Raw genomic sequence first — 13,404 nt, 5'->3', positions numbered from 1 at the left:
GGTTTTTAAGTTGAAAACTAATTTTTTTAAGCGTGAGCATGGATGCTTACTGCCGCCGCCGTCTTGTGACAGGCCCCTTTCTGGCAGCGGTACAGAGGGTTGAGCTGCGGGCCCCCTTCGTCCCGTCCTGCTGCTCTGTTTGTAAGACCAGAGGTGCAGAAACACCTCGGTTTTGTAAACCTGCGCCAGGGCAACGTGTGGAGGTGTGTGAAGAGGCAGAGGGAGACGGTGGACCGCAGCGCGTCAGTTCTGGAAATGCCTCTGGAACATCTTCAGCTGCAAAACAACTGAGAACGGCAGTCCTGGCCCCAGTTGTTCCCCGCAGATTTTCCCGTAGAACTTCGGCTCATAACGCCTGAATCCTGCTGCAGTCGGGAGGGGATTTCCTTTCACTTGGTGGTTATTTTGAAGACCGTCTCCTTGAGGGCTTCCAGATCACAAAGTGTGTCCGGCCGCCCCTAAGTGTCTGCGATGTGGTCTGGCTACCCGTACTTGCTTTGTCCTGGGACCCCCTCCTGGGGCCGCACGTGCCACGCTCGACAGCTCACGTGCGCCCCTCCCAGGTCCAGGCAGGTGCCGCTTCCGTCCGGTGGCGCCAGAGCCCGGGGCAGAGCAGAGCAGAGCACACACCCTCCCGGGCCGGGGCGGCCGTAGGGTGTCGGGCTGTGCGGGCCTCGTGGATCGCTCACGGGGTCTGCACGTCGTCGCCCGGCGTTAGCATAACGGTTCCTCAGGGTGGATTTTTACCCATCTCAGTCACGGACCCGGAGCCTCAGGAAGCCACCAAGGCACACGGTGCACGCGCCTCAGGCCAGCGCGCTGAGCTGGCTGAGTTTATACACGGCGTCGCAAACACTGTCCCAGGCCCGCCAGCGACCGCTCCTCTACCCCGGCGTCCTTGCCCGCGGTCCACTTTCCGAGACGCAGGTCGGGGTGCTTCCCGCCTCACCGAGAGGCCCCAGCGTGGCGCTCAGGGACCTCGGGAGCCAGCCGCGCTGAGGTGAGGCGCTCTGGTGGGCAGGGCTGTGTTCTTGGGACTTGACCTGGGGCCTCGGGGCCTTTGCTAAGTCCGGGTAGGACAGTGCCGCCTCCCGATGAGAAACAGAGAGCCACGCTCTGGGGGGACGAGCTCTACCTCTTGGTCCTGCTGTGATGTCTGTGTGCCCTGTCTTCTGAACAGATACGGTCTGTGCATTGTCCTGGCTCAAGCCATGTGGGTTTATGGGACCCGCTTAAGTTGGAGGCCATTTGTCACAGTGAACACGTACGTGAGGTTTTCTGTGCAGTCTGCCTTATGTTAAGTGTTCATAGGCTCAGGTCACAGTGCAGCGAGGGATGTACGTGACTCCCAAGGTGTTCTCTTAGAAATTCACTGGACCTTGACTGGAACCACAAGTTTTATGTAAAACTTTAAGCAATCTACGACGAGTAGGTTATCTAAAGTGTCTAAGCGTTCGTGACTTAGAATTTGTCACAGCCTCAGAGTCTGGAGTTCTCTCTTGTCCAGCAAGAGAGCGGACGCAGAATTAAATGCGAGAGAGGCTAATGTCCGGGAGGATACGAGGCTTGAGGAAGGGTCCTCGCTCCATATTTATTAGGGTCAGAAGGCTCGCAAACGTGATGGACGTGCAGAAAGAGACAACGAAACAGCGATCGTCAACTCGTGTGTGTCGAAGCTATGTGGTGTTAGGGGTCGGTCAAAATCATGGCTGCCCAAGCAAACTTGCCTAGGGGATAAGACAGAGCATGCTACCTCAGGGTCAACACGACACTTTTTTTGCGAATTAGCTCCGGGCAGTTTCACCCTGCTCCGTGGTCTGTAGCCTGTTTACATGTTTACCTATTCTGGACCTTCCGTCCTGTGAAAGCAGCTTTCCGTTCTCATCCTCTGCTGGGGGTGCTTTGCCCTGTTGACCTAATCTCCGATGCTTTAGTCCTAAACCTTGTTAACGCAAAGCTGCAAGCTCCGGAAATTCCTAAACTTATTCCCCACAAGAGTTCAGGAGGTGTTTTCCCACAGGAACGATTTTAGGTTTCCCGGGCATGTTTATTCGAAGTCATTTGGTTCAATATTACGTATTTACAGTGACTCACCTGGGAAGAGAACATTATTAGAGTGTCAGTAATTAAGCAATAAAATCAAAATTGCTTAAGAGAAATTGTTTTTAGCTCGAATGTCTGTATTTGAAGCAGAGTGGGTTTACCTGACTTGAGGGCAACTGCCGTCTGGGCCGGCTGGCCCGTCAGCTCTCCTCTCCCGAGCAGGCACGCGATGCTTCGCCGTGTTCTTACGTGTTGACCATGAAAGCGTGGGGAGCGTTGCCGCTCTCGCCAGGAGACACAGCTACCCACCACAGGAATACGTTTTCTGGCTTTGAGAACATTTATGCTTAAAATCATTGGAAGGCCTGTGTTTTGTCCTCCTTACCTTGATTATGAAACGTGTCGGGAATGCGTTTGCACCGTGGCTTGGCTTCACACGCTCGTGAGGAGGCCTTTACGCTGCTCTGTTTGTAAATGTTGCCGCGACTGCTGGTGTCACGGGAGACACGGGAGGCACAGCGGTTCCCGAGATGGGGGGGGGCCCTGAGGGGGTCTGCCGGACGTGAGTTCGCTCCACAGGCCTTGAGGGTGTCTCCGAATCTCTGAGACCCTCGGCCACCCTCCTGGTTCAGCCTCCCTTCACAGGCCGGTGGGAACGAGGGGCGGGCATGACCCAACGGCAGGATCCTCTGCCATCTGTCGCTCTGTTACTGAGGCGTTTGGCATGGGACGCTGCTTGTTGTAGACACGCGGAGAATAAATGTCGGGTGTGTGGAGTCACACGAAAGACGGAGATGTTAGGTTATGAAATCGGCTCTGTGAGCCGTTTTCCGTTGACCGTCTGGAGTTGCCAGTTCTGCACGGGTGGGGACCTTGTCTCTGTCACCGTGTACGCCCCACACGGTGCCTGCCGCCAGCGGGGACTTAAGAGGTGGGCTCAGTTACGTGTGTCGAAGGTACGTGTCACCGTGTTCCTGATGTCTCCCGCGCACGCTCGTGACAGCTAGGTCAAGGACGCCAGACCGTGTCGCCGTATGAGGAAGAGCCGTGTTGTTCCCATGCTAGCCGCCCTCCCTTCCTCATCCAGGGGAGGTGACAACCTCTGTCTCCTACGCACTTGGTTTAATTTTGACTCGTGGGACTTGTCGAGGGAAAGGACTCCCCTCTGCGTGCCTTTCTCCTCGTAGTGACAGTGAGAGGCCGCGGGCCCCTGAGGAGGGGCTGTGTGCGTCAGGTTCTCCGCTTGGGGGCCGCTCTCCCTCCAGCCACAACGGCCAGTGCACCGAGGCTGTGTTTCTAGCTCTGTGGGGTCATTATCAACCTGCTTATGGTTTCTGACCGTTTCGCCCGTCTTTGTGGCGATACAGGAAACGCAGTGACCTCGTTGCAGCAAGAAACACTTATCTTGTTGGAGGACGTCTTGGAGTGCGCCATGCAGGCTTACCTGCAATTTCAGTGCTTGGGGAGTTTTTTCTTACACTTGGAATGAATGTGAGTCCACAGTAACGATACGAATACAGACGCCTTCCCTGCACTAACTCTGCTCATTACACCGGTGACCTGTGGAAGGTGGCCAGCAGTTGGCGACGTTCGATGCCGTTGTGGAGGGTCGCACGTGGATTTCAGTTTGAGCGTAGCTCGTATGTTCTTGGACTCTCTGTCAGCAGGAGGGTGCTGTGGTGTAGACGTCGAAAGGAGAATGGCCTCGTTTATGCTGTGCAGATGATCCTTGGGAAGTAGCAGTCTGTCCTTGACATCCTGCTGTCCCCTTTGCTGGATGGGGGTGAGACATTGCTGTGGTGACAGGCCGTCCAGTGGACCTCTGGTCTGGGCGGCCTTGCTGGCCTCTGGCCGGGGTTGGGGCGTCAGGTCTCCCACTGGCTGGTCTGGAGGTGGCGGTGGGGGCAGACTTCCCATCTGTGGCTTGTGGTGGTCCAGTCGTCTCCTGGCTGGGCAGCTGGCCGTCCAGGTGGCAGTCAACGTGGCGGGGGGATAGGCAGAGGTGCTGGAAACGTCTGGGATCCAGTTGTGACTTTGCAGTGTCCAGACTCAGGCCAGGGACCGGGGGAGTGAGCTGCTCTGCCCTGCTGCGGGCCTGGGCTGATAAAGGTTATCCGGAGGGCCGGTTTGTCTCCTAGATCCTAGCAGCTCAAGTAACCTGTCCTTCCTCCTCCACCACATGGCCGCTCTCTGTGCCGACGCCTCAGTGAGGCCCCGGGCGCCTTCGTCCTGTCCTGTCGCGAAACCCGTGGAGGTGACCCATGGACCCCGTCCCCCTTCACCACTGTTCCTGGCGCCTGTGGGGCGGGGGTAAGATCGTCAGAAGGGAAGTCAGGAGACGTACCCGCTGTCCAGCCTAGAGCACGTTTCTGCTGCTAGTGGGTCCTCCTTAGCCGTTCAGACCACGTGAGCCAGCACGTGCCCAGCGTATCACCCTACCCTGTTCAAAGAATGGGAGGTTTCAGTGTTTGTGGTGATAGTTTTTAACGTTACATATTCATTTGTGCATTAACGTAAGCTTGGAAAATTTACGTTGAATTCCATCTTGTTTTTTCTTGCAGTGAGAAGTGTGAGGTTTTACAGTATAGCGCAAGGGAAGCTCAAGATGCGGAAAAGGTAAGAAATCGGCCGAAAGTTTGTGATTATTCTTAAATTTGTTTCATGTGTAGGGTTCTTATAAATCAGATAATCAGTTCAGCTGCCACCAGTCTTAGAAATGTCTGTATTTCATAAGGTTTTTAAAAGAGGCACTGAGCCAGCGTATCTCACTCCCCTGGTCATGAGATTTTGATTTTTATTTGAATAACTTAGTTTCTAGGATCTTAAAATTGTAGAAAATACATTAGTAAGTGCATTTTGTAAAATTCGAGTCAATCTCAACGCAATGAGAACTTAATGAGTAATAACCAAAAACAGTGGAAAAAAATAATGCAGGAACATTTGCCTTCCCAAATAACAAAAACATATTACAAAATGATGGTAATGAAAGCCATGTGGCGTTAACACAAGAATTGATAAATGGCTAAATGGAGCAGAGCAGAGAGTAGAGAAGCAGTTGGCGTGTGCGTGCGCGTGCATGTGAGACTTTGGCAAAGGCAGTGCCTTAAGGGAAAACAAAACATGACGTAGAAGAAAATTATTATTTCTTAAATGGTGTTGAAGCAGTTGATCATCCATTAGGCAAAAAGAAGGTCCCATGTTTTAGAAGTTAATCATAAAATACTAAAAGGCAAAACAAAAGGTACAAAAATTCTGGAAGAACAGGTTTTATGGTTTGGGGCTGAGGTACAGGTGGTGACATCAGACAGTACCGTGCAGTTGACCACTGCAGAGACAACGGGCCTGGTCGGCTCTGGGCACGAGAAGAGGAGAGGGTTATGGAGTGAGGTCTTGTCCACGGAGAGGGGGACACTCCCTTAGGGCCCGGGGCCGCATCCGAGTGCAGCTCCGGGCCAGCTCCGAGGACTGCACGTGGCCCACTCCGCTTGGACTGCCTGAGTTCTGTTGACTTTTGTCCCTGGGGGGCGGGTGTGTTTGTCGTAGGCGGTTTTACGCCTGGACGGACCCATCAGATGCCACGTGTCCGAGCAGAAGGTTGCATTTGCTCCTAAGACCGTGCCATGCTTTCAGTTTATAATTGGAAGTACCCAAATTCCTGAGACTCAAGAGAGGACCCCGGGTGTGGCGTGTTTTGGGGAAAAGTGCACCTGAAAAGGTCGCCCCTCTGGGAGATCAGAGTACAGACTGAGGGTTTGGAGGCTGGGAACACAGATTCTTGGATCTCTTCAGGAATTGGCTTAATTTTCTTGTTCTTTTGTTGCTTCCAGTGGCCAGGTCTCGTCTTCTAGAACGAAGTCCCTGGGGCGGGGGAGTCTGTCATGATCACCGTTTCCCCTGTCTTGAGGCTTGTTTTGTCCCGCGCCTCGTCTCCCGGCCCGACGTGTCATTTCTGCACCACCCACGTGTCAGCGGGCCGGGCGCGCACACTGAGGGTCAGCGCTCAGTCCCGTTTCTTCACCGAAGGCTGTCTGTCCAACTTCCTTTCTTTTTGACTTCCGTGGGGATTTTTCCTGCTAGGTGTTTGTGGCTTGCAGTGTATTAAAACGTGACCTCGTTTAAATTTCCAAAACGGGCCTCTGCGTCAGGCTTGGAATCGTTTGTGTCGTAGGTGGTGGAGGACATCGAGTACCTCAAGTGCGACAAGGGGCCGTGGCTGGAGCAGGATGACCGGACTCTTCACCACCTGCGGATGCTGTGAGTCCCACGCTGTTGGGGACCACCCAGACGGGGCGCGGGGCTGGGTCTTTGAGAATAGTCCACGGCCCGTGGTAGAAACTGACAGAACGTGAAGGAGTTCTGTTTCAAGTTAGATGTTAACTGTGCCACCAGGAACGAGGTGTATTTCCTTTTCCTTCAAACAGGCTCTTCCGTCCCCGAGTCGGACAGTTAATTAATTGATTGCCAATATCAACTCGGCAGATCCTTTGCTGCTTCCGTGTGCCGAGCCCTGAGCCAGGTGTAGAGGAATTAGAATCAAACAGCAGTCTTGCTTTCATCTCCGGTGGGCACTTTGTCCTCCAGCTCCAGGCAGAGGATGGTGGGGACACGGCCGTGCGTCCCGCTACCGCTCAGCTTGCCAGACAGCCCGACCCTCGCGGACACACAGCAGAGGGCCTCCTCCTGCTGGTGCCCTGGCGTCCTCAGGGGACCACTCCCTTCAGGTCAGGCCAGCTGTGTCAAGACCGCAGATGTCACGTGCGTGCAGCCGTTGTCACATTTCTGTGCCACGGCATGAGTTCCTCGGTCAAGGCCACTTGGTGCAGATGACCCTGTGAGTGCCCTGGGGCTGCTATAGCGAGACAACACCCGCTGGGGGCGCTGCACACAACGGAGGCTGCTTCTCCCGGTTCTGGAGCCCGGAAGTCCAGAGTCCAGGTTGCTGCCAGGGCGCCCTCCTCTGCGGGTCCTAGGAAGACTCCTTCCCGCTCTTCAGCTTCTGGTGGCCTCCGGCCATCCTGGGCTTTCCTGGGCAGGTGTCTGCGTCACTCCCACCCTGCCTCTGTCTTCACGTGACGTTCCTCCCTGTGTGTCTGTGTCTTGCCTACATTTCTCTCTTCCTGTCAGTTCACCACTCACGGGAGGAGGATCCGTGCCAGTGCCCTGGGATCACATGTTAACTTAATCTCTGCAAAGGCTCTTTGCAAATAAGATCACGCTCACAGGTTCCAAGTGGACATGAATTTGGGGGGGACACTATTCAACCCAGTACACCATGTGTTTTAAGGGTCCCTAAGCCCGACTGCACACTTGGAAACTCACTGGAAAGACTCAGGAGTCTCTGTATGGAGTTGTACTCACGGCCGGGGTCACAGGGAATTAGCAGGTGCACGGCTGGGCAGTGAGGAAGAACCATGGCCAATCTGGAGCTGTCCACGCCCCGGCTTTCGATGCTCCCTCCCTGCCATGAGGGACGTGCCAAAGGTGCTACTTTGTTCAGGAAAAGGCAGTAACACGTGGGCAGGATCTCTGCCCACAAAGCCCATTGGACATCAGTGCCCAGTGTTTTTTGGGGCACTGGCACCTTCTGCCTTAGCAACTACTCAAGGCCTGACCTCCAGGCAAAAGGCCCATGTAAATCCCATCGTACCTTGGTGCGTAGGGTTCAGTGCCCTGGCCTCGGGGCACTGTTTGGAAACAGAGCTCCCAGGCATGCTCTGTTTATGACAGCAGAAGGGATTCCATGTGCACGTGAACTGGGCTTCTCACAGAAACGTCTCGGGCGGGAAGGCAAATCTGAACCCAGCAAGTGGAAGTTTCTTGTGAGGGCCACTGGCTGCCCTCCATGATGGGGGGACCCCATGTTACCGACTTCCCTGTTTTGTCCCCCAGCGAGCTATGCTGGGGGCTCAGCACTGGCCTTGCTGTGGCACGCTGGGCACACACAGTGGCAGGGCCACATCAGTTTTGAGGAGCGCCGGTCTCAGTGTTGAGCCCACGCGTAGCACCCGTCTTGCCCCGGTGACCAGTCTGCCCATCGGACTTGCTCCCGCGGAGCTGGGCCCCGAGCGCCAGACCTTCCCGTGTGTGCCGGGTAGTTTGCTGGGTTGCAGTTTCTTTTGTCTGATAGCTGGATGCAGCCCAGCGTCGGCACACGTGGAAGGGTGCCATCCACTGTTCACATCCTGTGCTTGAGGTGGGATTACTTCTCGTTTGAAGCTACTGACTTAGGTATTACAAGTAAGGTAACTTTTAATGGTTTTTGTTTTGTTTTTTCTTGTTTTGTGCTTCAGATGGAAAAAGTAGCAGCTCATGGGAAAGATCCCGTGGTTGTAGGGGTGGGGTTGACAGGGACAGGGAAGGAGGCTCCCCGGGGGAAGGCTGGGAGTGGCCACTGAAGGCGAGGCGTGGCGGTCCGTGCTCCTCACGTGGCTCAGGGCGAGCGGGGCTGTGCCCTGGGCCTGTGGAAGCTCTCTGCCGGCCGCCCCGTCTTCATGGTGAGATGGGAAGTGGGCCAGCGGCCATGAGTGCCAGTGAGGGTGCGGGGCGCAGGGGGACACAATGGAGGTTTGAGGAGGGAGGAAATGTCTCAGCCTCGGTGTGGGGAAGACCGTTGGGAGGACCTGAGAGAAACGCGCTGTGCGCGGCTGGTGGGGCAGCGGCCCTGACACCGAGCGGAGAGAGGGCTTTCCCGGCTGCCGCGGCCGTCCCCGGGCTGTAGGACCCTGGATTCCAGCAGGGTCGGGGTCTGGGGGTGAGTGGGAGAGAGGGCAGGAGAGCCGGGAGCGCACGGAAGTGAATGCGGGTCGTGGTGAGAACTTTGACTCGGGTGATGAGGCAGGTGAAGAACACGGAAACGACCATCAGCCCCAGCGGGTCAGGGGTGGGAGCTACGCCACTCACCATAGAGAGGGAGGAGGCCCAAGTCCAGGATCACCTGGGATTCCTGCCCGCGGACGGCAGGCTGTAAACGTGTGAGCTCACGTTTCTAAATACAAGTTACCTCGTGTGTGTCTTTGTATTCTAGATTTTGACGCCATAAGCACGTCCCTCTCTTAGTGAAAACTTAAAAATTTGATTTCTTGATGGCTGCTTGGGGATGCTGTTTGAACCCTTTGATGGAGATACAAGTCAGCGGTTGGCAAACTGTGGCCTGTGGACCAAATCCAGCCCTCAGCAGCCAAGAATCGTTCTTACGTTTTTAAAGGATCGTGAGAGAAAACTGGTTTATGCTACAGAAACTCTTTGAAGCCCTCAGAGGCTGAAGTACTTACTGTCTGGGTTTACAAGTAAAGTCAGTCAGTTCCTGAGATGCTGCCCTAATCCACTTATTGTTTCTTTAATTTTGATTTTCGGGTTGCTTTGATCCCTTCCTGTTCGTAATCAGCAAGCACATTGCACGTGTGTCTGTTCCACACCGGGTGTGAAGGCGGAGGGACCGGGTGAGGTCGTGTGAACACAGCTTACAGCTCTCCCGTGCAGAACCATTCTCCAGAAAAGGCGAGCCAGGCTGCACGCTCGACCACCCCCCAGAGTCCCGGACGGACCGCGTAGTTCGAACAGACGGCAGACACTTGTGATTTTGACACCAGAGACGAGTGGTTGCTTTATTTTGCATTTTATGAACCCTGAACTTCAAACAGTTTGTATTTCGGGTGCCTGTCGTTGGTGAAGTTTCTCTTCACGTTTATTGATCTTTATAAAGAACCAGCTTTTTGTTTTCTTGAATTTCTCTGTTGTCTGCTTTCAGTCTCATTTCTGCTCTAGCCTTTATTATTCTTTTTTTACTCTGCTTCCTTCAAGGCTTCGGTCGTCTTTTCCCTGGTCTCCTGGGGCAGAGGCCTGGACGCTAGACCCCAGATCTCCCACGTGCACTCGGTGCTGGCAGCCTCCCTCTGCTGTGCCTGCACTTGTGGTCTGAGAACACACTGAATTCTGCGAAGGCCTTTTATATGCTCAGGAACGTTCCTGTCTGGATTCGTGCTCCGGTCGAGTGTGAGCACAGTGTGGATGGAATGTTCTGGAGATGTCAGGGAGAACGGGCGGTTCATCCACATCCCCGTGGCTTCTCTGCCTGTGGGTCTGTGGGCCGGTGAGGGGCGACCAGGTCTGCGGCCACAGGAGTGCAGGGGCGGGGGGGGGAGGCGGGACGGGGGCCTCGGCGGGGTGCTCCCCTCTGCTCCCCACCACCCAGATGGCACCATTGGCACACGCCAGCACCTCCCGGCGCACCGTTGCTCTTCTTCCAGAGCAGGTGGTTGGTTGTCAGGGATATTTGTTGTGCGGATGAGAGTGGGGACTTTCAAGCTTTTTACTTGGAGCTAAAAACTGCAGTCTCTGGTTTTGAAAACTCCGGTTGAGTTTCTGTGTCGAGATGGTTGTATATTCAGGTGTTTTGGTACATGTACCCCAACGAGGGCACTCGCCTCCTACGTCATTCGGGGCCTTGCTGGAAACGCAGTGTCCTTTCTCTCAGCCGCTGCCTGGTGTCTCCGTGTAGGTCTGAGGCCTCGAGGCGTGAGCCTGAATCGCAGTTACGGTGTCAGCACTGTGTCCGGACGGTGTTCCGGAAGCGCTTTCCGATTCCAGCGCACTCCTGCCTGGTGGGGGCCCTCCTCGCTGTACAGGGGTCTGGCCCGCCCCCCGAGGCGACCGGGGCGTGGATGGGCTGACGCGACCCCGCCCGCGGTCGTGTGCACAGACCGTGCTGCCTTCCCTCCGCCCGGTGGCTCAGGCTTGGATCCCGGTGGGGCCGTCACCTCTGCAGCCGGCATCCCGCTTGGACCCTCCTTCTCCTGGCCGGCTGCCTCGCCCCCGCCGTACCCTAAGGGACTGCTAGGGTCTGCGCTGTCTCCAGTGGTTTCTCTCCCTGCCCTTTTCTCTTGTGACTCCTGCTGCCTTGGCGGTTTGCCCCTTCGTTCTTGATCTTCATGCTGTGCTTAGTTATTTCTTCCCACTGCTTGTCCCGTGTGCACACGGCTAGCAGGTTAATTTTGATGAAAATGTCACCGTGACCCTGCATTCCCTTTCCTCAGAATCCTTCAGTGGCTTATCTGTGTCTTGTCATGAATGCACGTTTAGCTTCTGGGAATCAGTCCAGGGTCCTGTTGACGTCCTTCTGCCTCTTCCTGAATCTGCGGTCTCCCCCACCGGCCTGGTAACCATCTACGAGTCCTAGCCTTCTTCTGAGCCTGGCTGTAGCCACCTTTTCCCCCCACCCCTGAGTACCTTCTCTTAACTTCGAACTGTAACAGCCACATGCTAGCTTGTGGATTTCTGTGTGATTCTTTTCAGTGTTGGCTACTGCTGGACATAGACGTGAAATACCACGTGAGGGCAGGTGGCTGTCCCGGTGTCCCCACCCCCTGTGGCTGGTGATGTGCTAGGGCCTTTTGACTTGTTCCACTGATAACAGTGTCATTTTCTTTTTAACTTCACTTACTTATTTTGAGAGAATGAGCAGGGGAGAGGCAGGAAGACAATCCTAAGCAGGCTCCGCGCTGTCAGCACAGAGCCCGACGCAGGAGTTAACCAACCCCCTGAATCGTGAGATCATGACCTGAGCCAAAATCAAGAGTCGGATGCTTAACTGACTGAGCCGCCCAGGCGCCCCCACAGTGCCATTGTCTAAACGTTATCTGGAATGTGTGTTAATTTGATTCTAGACTGTGTCCAAAATTGATGTCTTAAGACCATAATTTTAGTAGTTATTTAGTTATGTTGTTATTGGAGCAGAGAAGGATTCAGTAATTCCCTTCAAGTTTACAGATGATAGCATTCAATTAACTGGTAAAATAAATTTCATTTCATTTATTTTACTAAAAATGGCCTGTCCTCTCCTCCCAGTTTATTGTCCCCTGCCCCTGACGCCCGGATATCTCATCACAGTGTACCACGGTAACTGTTTATTTTCATTTGAGCATCATTTCTTAATTTGGGGGACTCCAGTGAAAATTACGACCAATTTTCTAAGTTAAGTACCATAAACATGCCACTTAACCAGTTACACCCATTTTGTTTAGAACCTGACCAAATTACTGGTTTAGAGCATTTTTGTTCCACGCCAGTTACAGATGCTGGTGTACAATTACGTGTGTGTGTGCTTATGCCGAGGGACCGCCACTGTCTTTTTCAACCTTGATGGCATTCTGTGTTCATATGCGTGGTCCGTAACTTGTCGGCGCCTGCCTCTGCTGCTTTCATTCCCATGCTCGAGACCCTGGTCACCAGGCATGGTTCCACGTGTGCAGGGCCCTGCTTCCCCAGAGCCGGGGCCTTCCCGCCCCCCCCCCCAGTTTGCTTCCTCATGGAGACTTCTGTTTCCTGTGACTCTAGGAGAAGGTCCTCGTGGTAGGAAGTTTCAGTTACAGAGACTGTGGGGTATGAGTTTGGTATCAGAAGTGTAGCGTTCGGACAGAACTTTGCGGTTTGGGAGGGACTAACCAGTACCCTTTGGACATGTTTTAGGAGCAAGGGGAGACATTCTGTTGATTGGGAAACAGTTCGAGTCATAAAACATTATCTACGGTTCATTTTTTCTCTCTTTTCCTGCCTCACTCTTGTAGAGTACGTGGCATAGCATCTTGTGTTGTAAACCAGGCTCGGGTACGCTCTTGCTTCTTCGGGCACTTTGGCTCATGATGTTAAGAGGTTATATTATCCTCAGCCAGTTTTTGAATTCTCTTCAATTAGACTAAGTGCTTTGTGAACAGAATGTTTTCTGTCTCCGCGTTTTGCTCCCTGGGTCATAAAAGGTTTCCCGTGCCTCACTTCTCTTCCATCTGGAGTGAATCTGTGGTTGATTGGAGGTTACGACTCCTGGCGTTTGGTGGAGACGTGACACCGTGGGCTCTTCGTAACGGGCCCCCTTTAAGCTCACGGCGACAAGTGGACAGGCGCTTAGCCGCGTTTCAGTGAGAACAGCGGCAGTGGGTATTTTTTTTAATGTTCCAAACCAGTTGGAAGCGTGTTTGCTCAAAGAGACACCGTTTTGGGGGCTTTCGTGTAAGCTCTCCTTCGGCCCGACGGAGCCTAGATGGCACTGTCGCTCTGTGTGCTGCGGACCAGCTCCCGGGCCAGGAAGGTCTTTCAGGGTTTCCAGAATGTTTCAGGTTTTTGGAACTTACTGAGAAAACCCAATCAAACTCCACCTTGATATCTGGTAGCATTTAAAAATACTAATTTCATTTTTAGTGTAAATTGTTTATTGTGAGGTCACTTTAAAAATTATCCTTGTAAAATAAAAAGTAAGAATAATTCCACTCGTGTGAAAAATAAAGAGATGTGTACTTGGGCGTTATCTGCACATGCTCACAAGGCCACACGTTCTGTGAGCAGCTCTCTGGGAGAGGTAAGAAATAGCTC

At 53.8% G+C, this 13,404-nt stretch overlaps 1 protein-coding gene across 3 annotated transcripts in view; it reads left to right on the top strand.

Annotated features, from left to right (window-relative positions):
* NDUFA10 (NADH:ubiquinone oxidoreductase subunit A10) overlaps positions 1-13,404 on the top strand; it is a 51,433-nt gene that overhangs the window by 11,993 nt on the left and 26,036 nt on the right. For all 3 annotated transcript variants that reach the window (XR_003416132.2, XM_027046124.2, XM_027046107.2), the window contains exons 7-8: positions 4,605-4,659; positions 6,212-6,297. Coding sequence is in view for 2 of the 3 variants with exons in the window: in XM_027046124.2 (XP_026901925.1) it covers positions 4,605-4,659; positions 6,212-6,297 (141 nt within the window). In the remaining variant the exon portion in view is untranslated. The remainder of the gene's footprint in view (positions 1-4,604; positions 4,660-6,211; positions 6,298-13,404) is intronic.

Source organism: Acinonyx jubatus, chromosome C1 (assembly GCF_027475565.1).
Source record: "Acinonyx jubatus isolate Ajub_Pintada_27869175 chromosome C1, VMU_Ajub_asm_v1.0, whole genome shotgun sequence".
Lineage (NCBI taxonomy): Eukaryota > Metazoa > Chordata > Mammalia > Carnivora > Felidae > Acinonyx > Acinonyx jubatus.
This window is presented reverse-complemented; position numbering and strand designations above follow the sequence as displayed.